Source organism: Accipiter gentilis, chromosome W (assembly GCF_929443795.1).
Source record: "Accipiter gentilis chromosome W, bAccGen1.1, whole genome shotgun sequence".
Taxonomy (NCBI): Eukaryota; Metazoa; Chordata; class Aves; order Accipitriformes; family Accipitridae; genus Astur; species Astur gentilis.
The window spans coordinates 33,021,457-33,040,701 of record NC_064918.1 but is presented as its reverse complement, the minus strand read 5'-3'; the positions used below and the strand labels follow the sequence as shown (position 1 = coordinate 33,040,701).

General features: G+C 46.0%; 2 protein-coding genes across 3 annotated transcripts in view; one reads left to right on the top strand and one right to left on the bottom strand.

Moving 5' to 3' along the window:
- CDC42SE2 (CDC42 small effector 2) overlaps nucleotides 1-19,245 on the top strand; it is a 328,251-nt gene that overhangs the window by 233,058 nt on the left and 75,948 nt on the right. The gene's annotated exons all lie outside the window — the stretch shown is intronic.
- Nucleotides 16,152-19,245, bottom strand: part of LOC126035459 (uncharacterized) — a 34,365-nt gene continuing 31,271 nt past the window's right edge. The window contains exon 2 of the mRNA XM_049794069.1: nucleotides 16,152-17,165. Coding sequence (XP_049650026.1) covers nucleotides 16,267-17,165 — 899 coding nt within the window. The 3' untranslated portion in view covers nucleotides 16,152-16,266. The remainder of the gene's footprint in view (nucleotides 17,166-19,245) is intronic.

Here is a 19,245-nt window from a genome sequence, read left to right as displayed (position 1 = left end):
CATGACATTCTGGTCTCTACCATTAGCTTCGTTGGTTGTGCCTTAATAAGCCCATTCATCCTCTCTGCTCTTCCTGAACTCTGTGGATGCCATGGGGCATGGAATTCCCACTTAATTCTTAGAGCCTCTATAGTTTCCTTTAATATTTTGGATGTGAAATGCGTTCCCTGGTCCGAATCGATAGCTATAACCATACTAAATCTGGAAATAACTTCTTCTAGCAAATGTTTAACTACAGTTTTAGTAGTAGCTTTCACAGTGGGATAGGTTTCCACCCAATGGGTAAGCTGATCTACTATTACCAAAAGATATCGATATCTTCTTACCTTAGGTAACTCTGTAAAATCTACTTGGATCCTCTCAAAAGGTCTGCAGGCCAATATTCTCCCTCCAAGGGATTTTGTTCTAAAGTTAGACCTGTTCACCTTTTGACAAGTTAAACACCCTTGGACCTCTTGTTTTGTCAGATCATATATGCCTATGCACCCATAGTATTTTAAAAATTGATCAGCTAGGGCTTGGGTTCCCCAATGGGTGGTCTGATGTAGTCTAGAAATTATATGTTTAGCATAAGCTTTTGGTAACATTTCTCATCCGTCCGGGAGGATCCATTTATCATCCGTCTGGACAATCCCTAAGGCCTGAAATGTTTGTATTTCTTCTTTAGTAAAGACTTTTTCCTTCTGCTCAGTTAAGGTTTTAATGGGCATTGCTTCTATCTCTTGGGCGGTTGAGGTTGCCTTCTTTGCTTCATAGTCGGCCCGGTTATTTCCTCTGGTATAAAAATTTTGTCCGTTTTGGTGCCCTTTTACATGCACTACTGCTACCTGTTCTGGTTCTCTGATTGCAATAAGAATTTGCCTTATTAATTCTTCGTGGATCAAACCCTTACCCTGGGTATTGATAAGTCCTCGCTCTTCCCAAATTTTCCCAAAAGTATGTACTACCCCAAAGGCGTATTTTGAATCTGTAAATATGGTTCCTACTTTTCCTTTTAGCCTCTGTAAAGCCTTTAATAATGCGTATAATTCACAGGCTTGCGCTGACCAGCTAGGGCTAAGGGGGCCAGACTCCAGTACTGTTTCCTTTTTTCCATCTATTATTGCATATCCTGATTTCCTTTTTCCTTCCTCCATCTGTGAGGAGCCATCAACAAACCATTTTTCTCCTTCAATTAATTCCTCTTCCTCTAAATCCTCCCGGATCTTGGTTTGATACTCTATCAAGCTGATACAATCATGTATGAGTAAATCATCTAGGTGCCCATACAAAAACTGGGCTGGGTTTTGTGCCGAGGTAGTTTTTAGTTGTAAATTGGGAGAATGAAGTAAGATTGCTTCATATTAATTTTTCATATAAAAATTTTACTTTACTACTATAATTTTCAATCCATTGTCTACAATAGCCCAAAAGTCCTAACAGCTGTCGAACCTGCCTCTTAGTTTTTGGAGGTGGTAAACTTAAAATTCCTTCCACCCGATCAGGATCAAGTTTCTTGGTTCCCTGGCTTAGCCAGTGGCCTAAGTATTTTACCTCTGATTCAGCAAACTGAAGTTTTGATTTAGAAACCTTAAGCCCGACGTCCCCCAAAAAGTTCAGTAACTGTATCATGTTTTCTCTATACTTTTTTTTCATTAGTTCCTGCCACTAATAAATCATCCACATATTGTAAAAGCTTAATCCCTGGGAGCAGGGTAAATTGCTTTAATATGGTTTCTAAGGCTTGCCCGAACAGGTTAGGTGACTCCGTAAACCCCTGGGGCAACACTGTCCATCTTAACTGCTGTTTCCTACCTGTATCAGGGTCCTCCCATTCAAAGGCAAAATAGTCTCTACTGCTTTCATCAAGGGGGCAGGCCCAAAGGGAATCCTTTAAATCCACCACCCTATACCAAGTGTAATCTGAGGAGATCTGATTCAATAGTGTGTGTGGATTAGGGACTACTGGGAACCAGGTGACTGTACGGCTATTTACAGGTCATAGGTCCTGAACTAACCGGAATGACCCGTCAGGCTTCTTGACAGGTAATATGGGGGTATTATGGGGTGACATACAGGATTCTAAAGTTCTTGTATGTATTAAACTTTGTATTATGGGTTTTAAAACTTTTCTTCCTTCCATGGACAACGAGTATTGCTTCACTCGTATTGGTCTCTCTGGGTTTTGGATAGCTACCTTTATCGGCAGAATATCTAATTTTCCTATATTGTCTTGGTTATACCATACATCAGGATTGATCTCTGCTTCATCAGTGGGATTTAAAGGGTACAACTTTACCACGAGATTATCATTCTCCACCGATAAATTAATCCCTAAACTAACAATTAAATCCCTTCCCAAAAGATTATATTCCGCTTCAGGCACCATCAGAAATTTACCCACGCAAAATTTTCGAGGAGCGTCTATTTCAATAGCTTGAGTTTCATATACCTTAAACGGTTCTCCCTTTGCACCTACAATATTTATGGTGTTTTTAGTAAGGGTGCAACCGGAGGGTAGTTTCTGAATGGTGGATCTCTCGGCTCCTGTATCTACTAAGAATTTTACCTCCTCTTTTTGGGGACCTAATTTCAATTTTACTTGGGGCTCCGTAGATGTTTTAGTCCTCAGTAAGTAGAGCCCCTGACCCCCCTATTCACATCTGCTCATCCTGTTGTTTTTTTTTTACAATTCCGCTTTTAAGTGCCCTCTCTTCCCACAGTAATAGCATTCAATTCCTGCTTCTTTATTTTCTGGTCTAATTGGCTTTCTTTCTTTGCTGGGTCCTTTGTTGTCTGTCCTCATGGACCCTGGTTTGCTAAGTCTCTGTCCTTCTTGGACGGCTGCAACTAAAATTTTGGCCTGCTTCTTCTGACTTTCCTCATCTCTGCATACATAACACCTTCTGAGCCTCTCTCAACAACTCATCCAACCCTCTGTCCTGCCAGTCTTCTAACTTCTCCAATTTCTTTCTTATGTCCACCTATGATTTAGCCACAAACTGTGTTTTCAGCAGGGTTTGACCCACGGCTGTATCAGGGTCAATTCCAGAATACAACTACAAACTTTTCCTTAATCTTTCTAACCAGTCAGTTGGAGTTTCATCCTTTTTCTGATACTCATTGAAGGCCTTATTTATATTTTGACCTCTGGGAACCGCTTCTCGTATCCCCTGAATTATTATGTCTCTTAAATCACTCATATTTTGTCTATCTCCCGCAACCTGATGTTCCCAATTTGGTCTCTGTAGGGGCCATTTCACATCCCCCTGGGGCCCATGTTGATGTCTTTGGTCCCAGTATTTCATCCCTGATCTCCTAATCATATCCCTTTCCTCAGATGTGAAGAGTATCCTTAAGATAGCCTGAATTTCATCCCAAGTGTAAACACTAGGGCCTAAAAATTGATCTAGTCTTTCGGAGGCCCTTAGAGGGTCCTCGAATAAACTTCCCATTTCCTTCTTAAATTCTCGGACGTCCCCAGAATTTATGGGTACCGATACAAATCCCACTCCACCCTGATTTCCCCCCATGACAACTTCTCTTAGGGGCAATAAATGTGTCATTTCTTGGTCTCTCCGAGTCCTACTCCGAGTTTTCATCCCCTCTGTTTCTACTGGGGCAGAAGGGGTCGGGTGAGTGGGTAATTGTGGATATATTCGGGGTGGGGATGGAGGGGGTGATGGATTCGGGGATGGCGGGGGATTTGGAGCCGGGACATACGGGGGTGGGGAGGGTTGGTTAGTCGGGTCCCACTGTTCGCGTGGGGGTCCCTTCGTCTTTTTCTTTTTGGTTAAGGTAAAAATATAACTTCTAGCCGAGGATATTATCCAGAGGCTGGCATATTCACTGTCTTCTAAACTAAAAGGTTCTTTTTGGTTCACATATACATTCAGAGCTTGACATACCCAATCCTCAAGTGACCCAAAAACTGGCCAACACAATTTATCAGCCCTTATCTGTTTCTTCCCCCCCATATTTCCATACAATAATGTATCATCTTTTCCTTATTTTTTTCTTTATGAGATGGCTAATCATCCCAATATTTAATCATTGATCCCAAGGGACTATCTACCGGTATATCAGGTAAATGGCTCTCCTCCTTTTTGAGGGTACTTCTCCGTGAGTCCCCTCCCGGGCCAGAAACTTTACTCTTTTTCTGTCCCATCGTCCTGAGGTGCCTTCTTTCTCTCAATACCTTTCGTTTCCCTCCTTCGGTGGCCAAGTCCCTCGCGGGAGATTGGAACCGCACCTAGAAGAGGTCCGCACTCGCTTTGCAGAGTTTTCTGCGTCTCACACACTCACACACTCAAGGAATCCCGTCCCCAACCAGCGGTTTATACTTACGTATCTCTGCCGCCTGGATCTTCGTGCACGATTTTACAGGGTGTTAGGAGAGTTCATCTTACTTTCCTTGCTTGCTACACTCAGGTAATTTGGGTCCATGAAGGTCAGAGCGAGTCTGGAGCGGGACCTGCCAATCCAGGACCATCCAAAGATGGGGGCGCCCTCCCGAGTTGGGGTTGCACACCAGCTTAACTGATCACATCGGGGTCACCAAAATTGTTATAAATCAACAGAGCCAATTCTATATAAAATTCATATATTTATTGAGAATAGCAAGCAAGCAGCGCTGGGCGGCTGGGGAGTCTGCGCGCGCTCCACCAACGGCTCGCGACTTTCTGTTATAGTTACATTCCTTTTATACAGTTCATGCACCCCTTTCTTGTAAATCTCCGCCTTGTCTTGCTTCTTTCTTCACAGGTTTGTTAATGGGTAGATTCGGTCAGTCTTCTCAAAGGAGAGTGTCTGTGGAATGTCTTTTGATGTGGAGGAATGCAGTCCTGGTAGAGTTAATCCCTTTATCTGGTCCGTGGTCTTTTCCCTCCTTATCTAGTCAATCACAATGTGTCCCTTCCCCCTTACCGATTGGTATGTAAGCCTTATTGTCTTCTTTTTAATTCAACAGGAATTACACAATGTCAGGGAACTATTTGGTTCCCTGTCGATTACAGTGGTAATCCACATATCTAGCACACCTCATGCCTAAAAGGGCAAGCAATTTATACGGTTCAGTTATACATATTCAATTTCCAAAGTTCTTCCCCAAAACTATTACTGGTAGTCGCTTATCTGGTACAGTTTCTATTGGGTTAAAGCTTCCCCGCTTCGAATTAAAGCTACAGTGTTCTTTTATTCTACAGCTCATGCTCAAGGAGAGTGGGGGGGTAAGTCTTTTTTGGTCTTGAACTGAGACGGTGGTCATGATCATCCTCTGCCGCCTCTACCTTTACTCCAGTTATCAAAGATTTTTTTGCTGACTTCATGTCTATTAGCAATTATTCAACTTTTAGGTGCCTCCAGGGGTAGGATGTTCCCTTCTTATCAGTCTTTTAGTTCTTCTTCAGGGGCACAGTCATTAGCAAGGCATGCCTTGTGTATACAAAGGGTATCTTATTTCACAAGACCTTTGTGGTCTTCTTAAGTACAACACACCTTAAGTACATCAGCATAACAGTAGGTGGTGGGGTTTCTCATAACAGGACTTGGCATGGAATTACCTCAGTGTCATGGTTGAACCCCAACCAGCAACTAAGCACGACCCAGCCGCTCACTCACTCCCCCCCATCCAGTGGGATGGGGGAGAAAATCGGGGGGAAAAAAAGTAAAACTCATGGGTTGAGATAAGAACAGTTTAATAGAAAAGAAAAGAAGGAACTAATAATGATAATGATAACACTAATAAAATGACAACAGCAATAATGAAAGGATTGGAATGTACAAATGATGCGCAGGGCAATAGCTCACCACCCGCCGACACCCCGCCAGTCCTCAAGCGACGATTCCCCGCCCCCCCTTCCTGGTTCCTATAGTAGATGGGATGTCACATGGTATGGAATACACCGTTGACCACTTTGGGTCAGGCGCCCTGGTTGTGTCCTGTGCCAACTTCTTGTGCCCCTCCAGCTTTCTCGCTGGCTGGGCATGAAAAGCTGAAAAATCCTTGACTATAGTCTAAACACTACTGAGCAACAACAGAAAACATCATTGTTATCAACATTCTTTGCATACTGAACTCAAAACATAGCACTGTACAGGCTACTAGGAAGACAGTTAACTCTATCCCAGCTGAAACCAGGACAGTATGCACCCCTTATTCTATACAATTGACGTCATGCTCAGTTCCCATACCTTTAGTTACATCCTGATCAATCATCACCACCTTTCCATCCCTTTGAGACATATGAACAATCATGTATATATATATGTATACACACACAGAGATATCATTCCTTTAGTTCATGGGTTATGTATAAAAAACATTTCTTGAGTTCATTTAGTCTCCGACTCTGGGCTCTATCTGTCATACCAGTCTGTCTGGGCAGGAGGGATGGTGCAAAGTCCTCTCAGTCGGTAAAGCAGAATTGGGCTTGAGTGCGGTGTGACGAACAGGTGACATTTGACACAGCAGGAGGATGGTGTGCACCGTTGGATTCTTGCAGGCTGGAGTCAGTTCTGGTTCCATCACTACTGCGCTTTGCTCAGTTTTATCACACTTCTTTCTTGCTTGGTCTAAGTGATTCTTACTATAGTACTATGGATATAGCATATAACAATTCTAGTAATGATAACATACAGTGGCAGGGTTATATAGCAACTAATATCATACAGTTTAATTCTGGCTATTTTCACCTAAAATCAAATCCCCTTGAGGCACACATCGGACTTCTCCATCTTTTCACATCACCCACCAAGTGCACCCAGGCCCTTGAGAAAAAGCAATCCCACAAATGGGTTTACCTTTGCCTGAGGCAGGAGTAACCCAGACTGTTTTCCCGAACATATTTTTCATGTGCACTACAGGGACTTTATCCCCTTCTACGGTATGTAAAAATTCTGATTGGGCAGGGTCACTCCGATTGGCAGATCCTCCGTTGTTGACTAACCAGGTGGCTTTTGCTAGATGTGTATCCCAATGTTTGAAAGTTCCACCCCCCATTGCTTTCAATGTAGTCTTTAACAGTCCATTGTATCGCTCGATTTTCCAGGAGGCTGGTGCATGATAGGGGATATGATACACCCACTCAATGCCATGCTCTTTGGCCCAGGTGTCTATGAGGTTGTTTCGGAAATGAGTCCCATTGTCTGACTCAATTCTTTCTGGGGTGCCATGTCGCCACAAGACCTGCTTCTCAAGGCCCAGGATAGTGTTCCGGGCAGTGGCATGGGGTACAGAATATGTTTCCAGCCATCCGGTGGTTGCTTCCACCATCGTAAGCACATAGTGCTTGCCTTGGCGAGTTTGTGGGAGCGTGATATAGTCAATCTGCCAGGCTTCCCCAAATTTATATTTCAGCCATCGCCCTCCATACCACAGGGGCTTTAACCACTTGGCCTGCTTAATTGCAGCACATGTTTCACATTCATGGATAACCTGCGTGATAGCGTCCATGGTCAAGTCCACCCCTTGATCTCGAGCCCATCTATATGTAGCATCTCTTCCCTGATGGCCTGAAGTATCATGGGCCCACTGAGCCATAAATAGCTCACCCTTATGTTGCCAGTCCAGATCCACCTGAGACACTTCAATCTTGGCAGCCTGATCCACCTGTTGGTTGTTTTCATGTTCTTCAGTGGCCCGACCCTTGGGTACATGAGCATCTACATGACGTACTTTTACAACCAGATTCTCTAGCCGGGATGCAATATCTTGCCACAGTGTGGCAGCCCAAATGGGTTTACCTCTGCGCTGCCAGTTGCTCTGCTTCCATTGCTGTAGCCACCCCCATAGGGCATTTGCCACCATCCATGAGTCAGTATAGAGATAGAGCACTGGCCACTTCTCTCTTTCAGCAATGTCTAACGCTAGCTGGATGGCTTTCACCTCTGCAAACTGACTCGATTCACCTTCTCCTTCAGCAGTTTCTGCAACTTGTCGTGTAGGACTCCATACAGCAGCTTTCCACCTTCGATGCTTTCCCACAATGCAACAGGATCTGTCAGTGAACAGGGCATATTGTCTCTCATTTTCTGGCAGTTTATTATACAGCGGGGCTTCTTCAGCACGTGCCACCTCCTCTGGTGACATTCCAAAATCTTTGCCTTCTGGCCAGTTCTTGATCACTTCTAACATTCCTTGGTGACTGGGGTTTCCTATGCAAGCCCGTTGCGTGATCAGTGCAATCTACTTACTGCACGTGGCGTCAGTCGCGTGATGTGTAGAGGAGACCCTCCCTTTAAACATCCAGCCCAGCAGTGGCAGTCGGGGTGCTAAGAGGAGCTGTGTCTCAGTACCAACCACTTCTGATGTGGCTCGAACTCCTTCATACGCTGCCAGTATCTCTTTTTCAGTTGGAGTAGAGTGAGCTTCGGATCCTCAATATCCTCGACTCCAAAACCCCAGGGGTCGGCCTCGGGTTTCCCCAGGTGCTTTCTGCCAAAGGCTCCAGGTTGGGCCATTCTCTCCAGCTGCAGTATAGAGCACATTTTTAACATCTTGTCCTGTCCGGACTGGTCCAAGAGCTACGGCATGAACAATCTCCCATTTAATTTGTTTGAAGGCTTCTTGTTGTTCAGGGCCCCTTTAAAATCATTCTTCTTCCGGGTCACTTGATAGAGAGGGCTTACAATCAAACTCTAATTTGGAATATGCATTCTCCAAAACCCCACGACACCTAAGAAGGCCTGTATGTCCTTTTTATTAGTTAGGGGAGACATAGCTGCTATTTTGTTAATCACGTCCATTGGGATCTGACAACGTCCATCTTGCCATTTTTTTCCCAAAAACTGGATCTCCTGTGCAGGTCCCTTGACCTTACTTTCTTTTATGGCAAAACCAGCTTTCAAAAGGATTTGGATTATTTTCTTCCCTTTCACAAAGACTTCTTCTGCTGTGTTTCCCCTTACGATGATGTCATCAATGTATTGCAGGTGTTCCGGAGCTTCACCTTTTTCTAGTGCAGTCTGGATTAGTCCATGGCAAATGGTGGGGCTGTGTTTCCACCCCTGGGGCAATCGATTCCAAGTGTACTGGACACCCTCCAAGCAAAGGCAAATTGTGGATGACACTGCTGCCAGAGGGATTGAGAAAAATGCATTAGCAATGTCAATTGTGGCATACCACTTGGCTGCCTTTGACTCTGGCTCATATTGAAGTTCTAGCATATCTGGAACGGCAGTACTCAGCGGTGGAGAAACTTCATTCAGGCCGCGATAGTCAACTGTTAATCTCCATTCCCCATTAGACTTTGTCACTGGCCATATGGGACTATTTAAGGGTGAGCGAGTTTTGCTGATCTCTCCTTGGATCTCCAGTTGGCAAATCAATTTGTGGATGGGAATCAGAGAGTCTCGCTTGGTGCGATATTGCCGCCGGTGCACCGTCGTGGTAGCAATTGGCACTTGTTGTTCTTCAACCTTCAGCAACCCCATAATCGAATGGTCTTGAGAGAGACCAGGCAGGGTAGACAGCTGTTCAGTGCCCTCCATCTCCAAGGCAGATATACCAAAAGCCCATCGATACCCCTTCGGGTCCTTAAAATACCCCCTCCTAAGATAGTCTATGCCAAGGATACACGGGGCCTCTGGACCAGTCACAATGGGGTGTTTCTGCCATTCAGTTCCAGTTAGGCTTACTGGCTTACTTCAGCTTCCAATACAGTTAACTCTTGAGATCCGCCTGTCACACCAGAAATACAGATGGGTTCTGTCCCTTTATAACTTGATGGCATTAGAGTGCACTGTGCACCGGTGTCTACTAGAGCCTTATACTCCTGTGGGTCTGACGTGCCAGGCCATCGAATCCACACAGTCCAATAGACCCGGTTATCCCTTTCCTCCACCTGACTGAAGGCAGGGCCCCTGTAATTCTGATTAGAGTTTCAGTATTCACTTCTCGTAGAATTGGCTCAGAAGTCCCTTCAAGAGGATCGGAAATAAAGTCAGCCCTTATACCCTGTTTGGAAACTGGAGCGGCATTTTTCCTGGTAGAATCCCCTTTTGTGGTGGTTTTTCCTCGCAGTTCATGTACCCGTGCATTTAGGACCAAGGTAGTTTTTCCATCCCATTTCCTCATATCCTCTGCATGATCACATAGGTAAAACCACAGGGCACCTCGCGTTGTGTACCTTCTATATTCTCTTTCTTGGGCAGAAGACCGCTCACTCCTAATAGCTGAGACATTGGTCCTTACAAGCGTGGAGTAGGACATATCCTCTTTGATTTGTTGGACATCCTGGGACAGCTTCTCCACAGCCAAAATGCAGGCTTGTAGGGAGGAGGAGAGATTTTCTTCGTATTGATGGAGTTGGCGAGCCACTTCCTCCACTGTTGGTGCCTCTTCATCCTTCCAGGACGTTACTGCCAATGCGTTGGCATAGGACCATGGTGCGCTCCGTACAAACTTCCTCCACATGGGTCGTGTGCATTGGACTTCGTCTGGATCTTTGGGTAATTGTGGGTTGTCCAGGTCATGATGAATCGTCTCTAGCACAGCTAATTCCCTCAGATATTGGATACCTTTTTCCATGGTGGTCCACTTGCTTGATTGACATATAACATCTTCCTTAAAGGGGTACCTTTCCTTCACACTTGACAGGAGTCGCCTCCAGAGGCTGATGGCTTGTGTCCCTCTTCCAATTGCCTTGTCAATGCCACCTTCCATGGCAAGCAATCCCAGCTGCTTGGCTTCCCTACCTTCTAATTCCAAGCTATTAGCCCCATTGTCCCAGCATTGGAGGAGCCAGGTGATAATATGCTCACCTATATGGCGGCCAAAATCTTTTTGCAAATCCCGCAGCTCACTCAAGGATAGAGACCGGGTTATTACCTCTGGTTCTGCCTCTTCCTCCAGCACCCGTGATGACCCTGGTTCACCTTCATCCTTCGCTAAGCAAACGGATTTTTTTGTATATTTCTTTTTCCGTACGGGGGCAACTGATACTGGTGCAGGTTGGTCCGCTGGTTCAGTTGCAGTATCGCTCGCTGGGTTTTGGATAACCGCAGTGTCTGTCGCCGAGGTTTGGGTAGCTGCTGTGCTCATTGCTGGGGCTGGAGGGGCTGCAGTGCCTGTTGCTGAGGTTTGGGTAGCCCGAGTTCTCTTTGCCGGGGCTGCAGGGGTCACGGTACCTGTCTCCAAGGTCTGGGTGCCTGCACTGCTTCTTGCCAGGCCTGGAGGGGCCACAGCGCCCATTTTCGAGGTTTGGGTGGCCGCGGTGCTCATTGTTTTGTTGTTAGGTCTAGAGACTTTCTCTTCCCCTTGAGGGTACTGAGTAGTGTCCAACAGGGCTTGATAGGCATGGGCCAGGGCCCAGCACGTTGCAGTGATTTGTATCTCTCTGGAGCTGCCGGGGTGACAGCATACCTTTTCCAAATATTTTACTAGTTCTTCTGGATCCTGCACTTGTTCAGGGGTGAATTTCCAAAACATTGGAGGTGCCCACTTTTCTAGGTACTTGCCCATACTACCCCACACACCCTGCCACTCATAATTATCCAGCCTTGGGGCAGATCTCTGGGTGATCTTCTTAAATAGTTGTTTAACCTTAAACAAGAGCTGAACCACATTCAGAAGTATGCTAATTCCTAGCAGTAGGGCTAGGACCGTGCTAGTCCCAACACCCCAGGAGTATTCAAATTTTTCAAAATTCTCAAACACCATTGTAACTGGACTGAAGGAGAAAGGAGAGGGGAAGAAAGGTACCCCACCCATAGACTGGGTTTCCATGGAGGAAAGGTAAATGGTATAATTATTAATAGTTTCCCACAGGTTGCTCCTGCCGTATAAAGGTGACAATGCTAAGTGCAAATACCGGATTAATCCCACAGCCAATGACTTTATCATATCATAAACCAGTGTTATACCATACATCAAAGTGAAAACCTTTATCCAGCTCCCACGGATGATAAGCAGCAGAAGAGGAACTACATACAGCAAGCAAGGTGATACATAACAGAGCTTTAAAGACCAGAGCAACAACTCTAAGAACACATAAATCAACATAATGAACGCTTGGAACAAATATGTTTTAACAAGCTCTGGTCAGGTTTGTCGTTATCTCAACCCTTCGGACCCCACGTTGGGCACCAAAATGGACTGTCGTGGTTTAACCCCAGCCACCAACTAAGCACCACGCAGCCGCTCACTCACTCCCCCCCATTCAGTGGGATGGGGAGGAAATCGGGAAAAAGAAGTAAAACTGGTGTGTTGAGATAAGAATGGTTTAATAGAACAGAAAAGAAGGAACTAATAATGATAATGATAACACTCATAAAATGACAAAAGTAGTAATAAAAGTATTGGAATGTACAAATGATGCACAGGGCAATAGCTCACCACCCACCAACCGACACCCCGCCAGTCTCCGAGCGGTGATTCCCCCCCCCCCCTTCCTGGTTCCTATACTAGATGGGACATCACATGGTATGGAATACATCGTTGGCCAGTTTGGGTCAGGTGCCCTGGTTGTGTCCTGTGCCAACTTCTTGTGCCCCTCCAGCTTTCTCGCTGGCTGGGCATGAAAAGCTGAAAAATCCTTGACTATAGTCTAAACACTACTGAGCAACAACAGAAAACATCAGTGTTATCAACATTCTTTGCATACTGAACTCAAAACATAGCACTGTACAGGCTACTAGGAAGACAGTTAACTCTATCCCAGCTGAAACCAGGACAGTATGCACCCCTTATTCTATACAATTGACGTCATGCTCAGTTCCCATACCTTTAGTTACATCCTGATCAATCATCACCACCTTTCCATCCCTTTGAGACATATGAACAATCATGTATATATATATGTATACACACACAGAGATATCATTCCTTTAGTTCATGGGTTATGTATAAAAAACATTTCTTGAGTTCATTTAGTCTCCGACTCTGGGCTCTATCTGTCATACCAGTCTGTCTGGGCAGGAGGGATGGTGCAAAGTCCTCTCAGTCGGTAAAGCAGAATTGGGCTTGAGTGCGGTGTGACGAACAGGTGACATTTGACACAGCAGGAGGATGGTGTGCACCGTTGGATTCTTGCAGGCTGGAGTCAGTTCTGGTTCCATCACTACTGCGCTTTGCTCAGTTTTATCACACTTCTTTCTTGCTTGGTCTAAGTGATTCTTACTATAGTACTATGGATATAGCATATAACAATTCTAGTAATGATAACATACAGTGGCAGGGTTATATAGCAACTAATATCATACAGTTTAATTCTGGCTATTTTCACCTAAAATCAAATCCCCTTGAGGCACACATCGGACTTCTCCATCTTTTCACATCACCCACCAAGTGCACCCAGGCCCTTGAGAAAAAGCAATCCCACAAATGGGTTTACCTTTGCCTGAGGCAGGAGTAACCCAGACTGTTTTCCCGAACATATTTTTCATGTGCACTACAGGGACTTTATCCCCTTCTACGGTATGTAAAAATTCTGATTGGGCAGGGTCACTCCGATTGGCAGATCCTCCGTTGTTGACTAACCAGGTGGCTTTTGCTAGATGTGTATCCCAATGTTTGAAAGTTCCACCCCCCATTGCTTTCAATGTAGTCTTTAACAGTCCATTGTATCGCTCGATTTTCCAGGAGGCTGGTGCATGATAGGGGATATGATACACCCACTCAATGCCATGCTCTTTGGCCCAGGTGTCTATGAGGTTGTTTCGGAAATGAGTCCCATTGTCTGACTCAATTCTTTCTGGGGTGCCATGTCGCCACAAGACCTGCTTCTCAAGGCCCAGGATAGTGTTCCGGGCAGTGGCATGGGGTACAGAATATGTTTCCAGCCATCCGGTGGTTGCTTCCACCATCGTAAGCACATAGTGCTTGCCTTGGCGAGTTTGTGGGAGCGTGATATAGTCAATCTGCCAGGCTTCCCCAAATTTATATTTCAGCCATCGCCCTCCATACCACAGGGGCTTTAACCACTTGGCCTGCTTAATTGCAGCACATGTTTCACATTCATGGATAACCTGCGTGATAGCGTCCATGGTCAAGTCCACCCCTTGATCTCGAGCCCATCTATATGTAGCATCTCTTCCCTGATGGCCTGAAGTATCATGGGCCCACTGAGCCATAAATAGCTCACCCTTATGTTGCCAGTCCAGATCCACCTGAGACACTTCAATCTTGGCAGCCTGATCCACCTGTTGGTTGTTTTCATGTTCTTCAGTGGCCCGACCCTTGGGTACATGAGCATCTACATGACGTACTTTTACAACCAGATTCTCTAGCCGGGATGCAATATCTTGCCACAGTGTGGCAGCCCAAATGGGTTTACCTCTGCGCTGCCAGTTGCTCTGCTTCCATTGCTGTAGCCACCCCCATAGGGCATTTGCCACCATCCATGAGTCAGTATAGAGATAGAGCACTGGCCACTTCTCTCTTTCAGCAATGTCTAACGCTAGCTGGATGGCTTTCACCTCTGCAAACTGACTCGATTCACCTTCTCCTTCAGCAGTTTCTGCAACTTGTCGTGTAGGACTCCATACAGCAGCTTTCCACCTTCGATGCTTTCCCACAATGCAACAGGATCTGTCAGTGAACAGGGCATATTGTCTCTCATTTTCTGGCAGTTTATTATACAGCGGGGCTTCTTCAGCACGTGCCACCTCCTCTGGTGACATTCCAAAATCTTTGCCTTCTGGCCAGTTCTTGATCACTTCTAACATTCCTTGGTGACTGGGGTTTCCTATGCAAGCCCGTTGCGTGATCAGTGCAATCTACTTACTGCACGTGGCGTCAGTCGCGTGATGTGTAGAGGAGACCCTCCCTTTAAACATCCAGCCCAGCAGTGGCAGTCGGGGTGCTAAGAGGAGCTGTGTCTCAGTACCAACCACTTCTGATGTGGCTCGAACTCCTTCATACGCTGCCAGTATCTCTTTTTCAGTTGGAGTAGAGTGAGCTTCGGATCCTCAATATCCTCGACTCCAAAACCCCAGGGGTCGGCCTCGGGTTTCCCCAGGTGCTTTCTGCCAAAGGCTCCAGGTTGGGCCATTCTCTCCAGCTGCAGTATAGAGCACATTTTTAACATCTTGTCCTGTCCGGACTGGTCCAAGAGCTACGGCATGAACAATCTCCCATTTAATTTGTTTGAAGGCTTCTTGTTGTTCAGGGCCCCTTTAAAATCATTCTTCTTCCGGGTCACTTGATAGAGAGGGCTTACAATCAAACTCTAATTTGGAATATGCATTCTCCAAAACCCCACGACACCTAAGAAGGCCTGTATGTCCTTTTTATTAGTTAGGGGAGACATAGCTGCTATTTTGTTAATCACGTCCATTGGGATCTGACAACGTCCATCTTGCCATTTTTTTCCCAAAAACTGGATCTCCTGTGCAGGTCCCTTGACCTTACTTTCTTTTATGGCAAAACCAGCTTTCAAAAGGATTTGGATTATTTTCTTCCCTTTCACAAAGACTTCTTCTGCTGTGTTTCCCCTTACGATGATGTCATCAATGTATTGCAGGTGTTCCGGAGCTTCACCTTTTTCTAGTGCAGTCTGGATTAGTCCATGGCAAATGGTGGGGCTGTGTTTCCACCCCTGGGGCAATCGATTCCAAGTGTACTGGACACCCTCCAAGCAAAGGCAAATTGTGGATGACACTGCTGCCAGAGGGATTGAGAAAAATGCATTAGCAATGTCAATTGTGGCATACCACTTGGCTGCCTTTGACTCTGGCTCATATTGAAGTTCTAGCATATCTGGAACGGCAGTACTCAGCGGTGGAGAAACTTCATTCAGGCCGCGATAGTCAACTGTTAATCTCCATTCCCCATTAGACTTTGTCACTGGCCATATGGGACTATTTAAGGGTGAGCGAGTTTTGCTGATCTCTCCTTGGATCTCCAGTTGGCAAATCAATTTGTGGATGGGAATCAGAGAGTCTCGCTTGGTGCGATATTGCCGCCGGTGCACCGTCGTGGTAGCAATTGGCACTTGTTGTTCTTCAACCTTCAGCAACCCCATAATCGAATGGTCTTGAGAGAGACCAGGCAGGGTAGACAGCTGTTCAGTGCCCTCCATCTCCAAGGCAGATATACCAAAAGCCCATCGATACCCCTTCGGGTCCTTAAAATACCCCCTCCTAAGATAGTCTATGCCAAGGATACACGGGGCCTCTGGACCAGTCACAATGGGGTGTTTCTGCCATTCAGTTCCAGTTAGGCTTACTGGCTTACTTCAGCTTCCAATACAGTTAACTCTTGAGATCCGCCTGTCACACCAGAAATACAGATGGGTTCTGTCCCTTTATAACTTGATGGCATTAGAGTGCACTGTGCACCGGTGTCTACTAGAGCCTTATACTCCTGTGGGTCTGACGTGCCAGGCCATCGAATCCACACAGTCCAATAGACCCGGTTATCCCTTTCCTCCACCTGACTGAAGGCAGGGCCCCTGTAATTCTGATTAGAGTTTCAGTATTCACTTCTCGTAGAATTGGCTCAGAAGTCCCTTCAAGAGGATCGGAAATAAAGTCAGCCCTTATACCCTGTTTGGAAACTGGAGCGGCATTTTTCCTGGTAGAATCCCCTTTTGTGGTGGTTTTTCCTCGCAATTCATGTACCCGTGCATTTAGGACCAAGGTAGTTTTTCCATCCCATTTCCTCATATCCTCTGCATGATCACATAGGTAAAACCACAGGGCACCTCGCGTTGTGTACCTTCTATATTCTCTTTCTTGGGCAGAAGACCGCTCACTCCTAATAGCTGAGACATTGGTCCTTACAAGCGTGGAGTAGGACATATCCTCTTTGATTTGTTGGACATCCTGGGACAGCTTCTCCACAGCCAAAATGCAGGCTTGTAGGGAGGAGGAGAGATTTTCTTCGTATTGATGGAGTTGGCGAGCCACTTCCTCCACTGTTGGTGCCTCTTCATCCTTCCAGGACGTTACTGCCAATGCGTTGGCATAGGACCATGGTGCGCTCCGTACAAACTTCCTCCACATGGGTCGTGTGCATTGGACTTCGTCTGGATCTTTGGGTAATTGTGGGTTGTCCAGGTCATGATGAATCGTCTCTAGCACAGCTAATTCCCTCAGATATTGGATACCTTTTTCCATGGTGGTCCACTTGCTTGATTGACATATAACATCTTCCTTAAAGGGGTACCTTTCCTTCACACTTGACAGGAGTCGCCTCCAGAGGCTGATGGCTTGTGTCCCTCTTCCAATTGCCTTGTCAATGCCACCTTCCATGGCAAGCAATCCCAGCTGCTTGGCTTCCCTACCTTCTAATTCCAAGCTATTAGCCCCATTGTCCCAGCATTGGAGGAGCCAGGTGATAATATGCTCACCTATATGGCGGCCAAAATCTTTTTGCAAATCCCGCAGCTCACTCAAGGATAGAGACCGGGTTATTACCTCTGGTTCTGCCTCTTCCTCCAGCACCCGTGATGACCCTGGTTCACCTTCATCCTTCGCTAAGCAAACGGATTTTTTTGTATATTTCTTTTTCCGTACGGGGGCAACTGATACTGGTGCAGGTTGGTCCGCTGGTTCAGTTGCAGTATCGCTCGCTGGGTTTTGGATAACCGCAGTGTCTGTCGCCGAGGTTTGGGTAGCTGCTGTGCTCATTGCTGGGGCTGGAGGGGCTGCAGTGCCTGTTGCTGAGGTTTGGGTAGCCCGAGTTCTCTTTGCCGGGGCTGCAGGGGTCACGGTACCTGTCTCCAAGGTCTGGGTGCCTGCACTGCTTCTTGCCAGGCCTGGAGGGGCCACAGCGCCCATTTTCGAGGTTTGGGTGGCCGCGGTGCTCATTGTTTTGTTGTTAGGTCTAGAGACTTTCTCTTCCCCTTGAGGGTACTGAGTAGTGTCCAACAGGGCTTGATAGGCATGGGCCAGGGCCCAGCACGTTGCAGTGATTTGTATCTCTCTGGAGCTGCCGGGGTGACAGCATACCTTTTCCAAATATTTTACTAGTTCTTCTGGATCCTGCACTTGTTCAGGGGTGAATTTCCAAAACATTGGAGGTGCCCACTTTTCTAGGTACTTGCCCATACTACCCCACACACCCTGCCACTCATAATTATCCAGCCTTGGGGCAGATCTCTGGGTGATCTTCTTAAATAGTTGTTTAACCTTAAACAAGAGCTGAACCACATTCAGAAGTATGCTAATTCCTAGCAGTAGGGCTAGGACCGTGCTAGTCCCAACACCCCAGGAGTATTCAAATTTTTCAAAATTCTCAAACACCATTGTAACTGGACTGAAGGAGAAAGGAGAGGGGAAGAAAGGTACCCCACCCATAGACTGGGTTTCCATGGAGGAAAGGTAAATGGTATAATTATTAATAGTTTCCCACAGGTTGCTCCTGCCGTATAAAGGTGACAATGCTAAGTGCAAATACCGGATTAATCCCACAGCCAATGACTTTATCATATCATAAACCAGTGTTATACCATACATCAAAGTGAAAACCTTTATCCAGCTCCCACGGATGATAAGCAGCAGAAGAGGAACTACATACAGCAAGCAAGGTGATACATAACAGAGCTTTAAAGACCAGAGCAACAACTCTAAGAACACATAAATCAACATAATGAACGCTTGGAACAAATATGTTTTAACAAGCTCTGGTCAGGTTTGTCGTTATCTCAACCCTTCGGACCCCACGTTGGGCACCAAAATGGACTGTCGTGGTTTAACCCCAGCCACCAACTAAGCACCACGCAGCCGCTCACTCACTCCCCCCCATTCAGTGGGATGGGGAGGAAATCGGGAAAAAGAAGTAAAACTGGTGTGTTGAGATAAGAATGGTTTAATAGAACAGAAAAGAAGGAACTAATAATGATAATGATAACACTCATAAAATGACAAAAGTAGTAATAAAAGTATTGGAATGTACAAATGATGCACAGGGCAATAGCTCACCACCCACCAACCGACACCCCGCCAGTCTCCGAGCGGTGTTTCCCCCCCCCCCCCCCCCCTTCCTGGTTCCTATACTAGATGGGACATCACATGGTATGGAATACATCGTTGGCCAGTTTGGGTCAGGTGCCCTGGTTGTGTCCTGTGCCAACTTCTTGTGCCCCTCCAGCTTTCTCGCTGGCTGGGCATGAAAAGCTGAAAAATCCTTGACTATAGTCTAAACACTACTGAGCAACAACAGAAAACATCAGTGTTATCAACATTCTTTGCATACTGAACTCAAAACATAGCACTGTACAGGCTACTAGGAAGACAGTTAACTCTATCCCAGCTGAAACCAGGACAGTATGCACCCCTTATTCTATACAATTGACGTCATGCTCAGTTCCCATACCTTTAGTT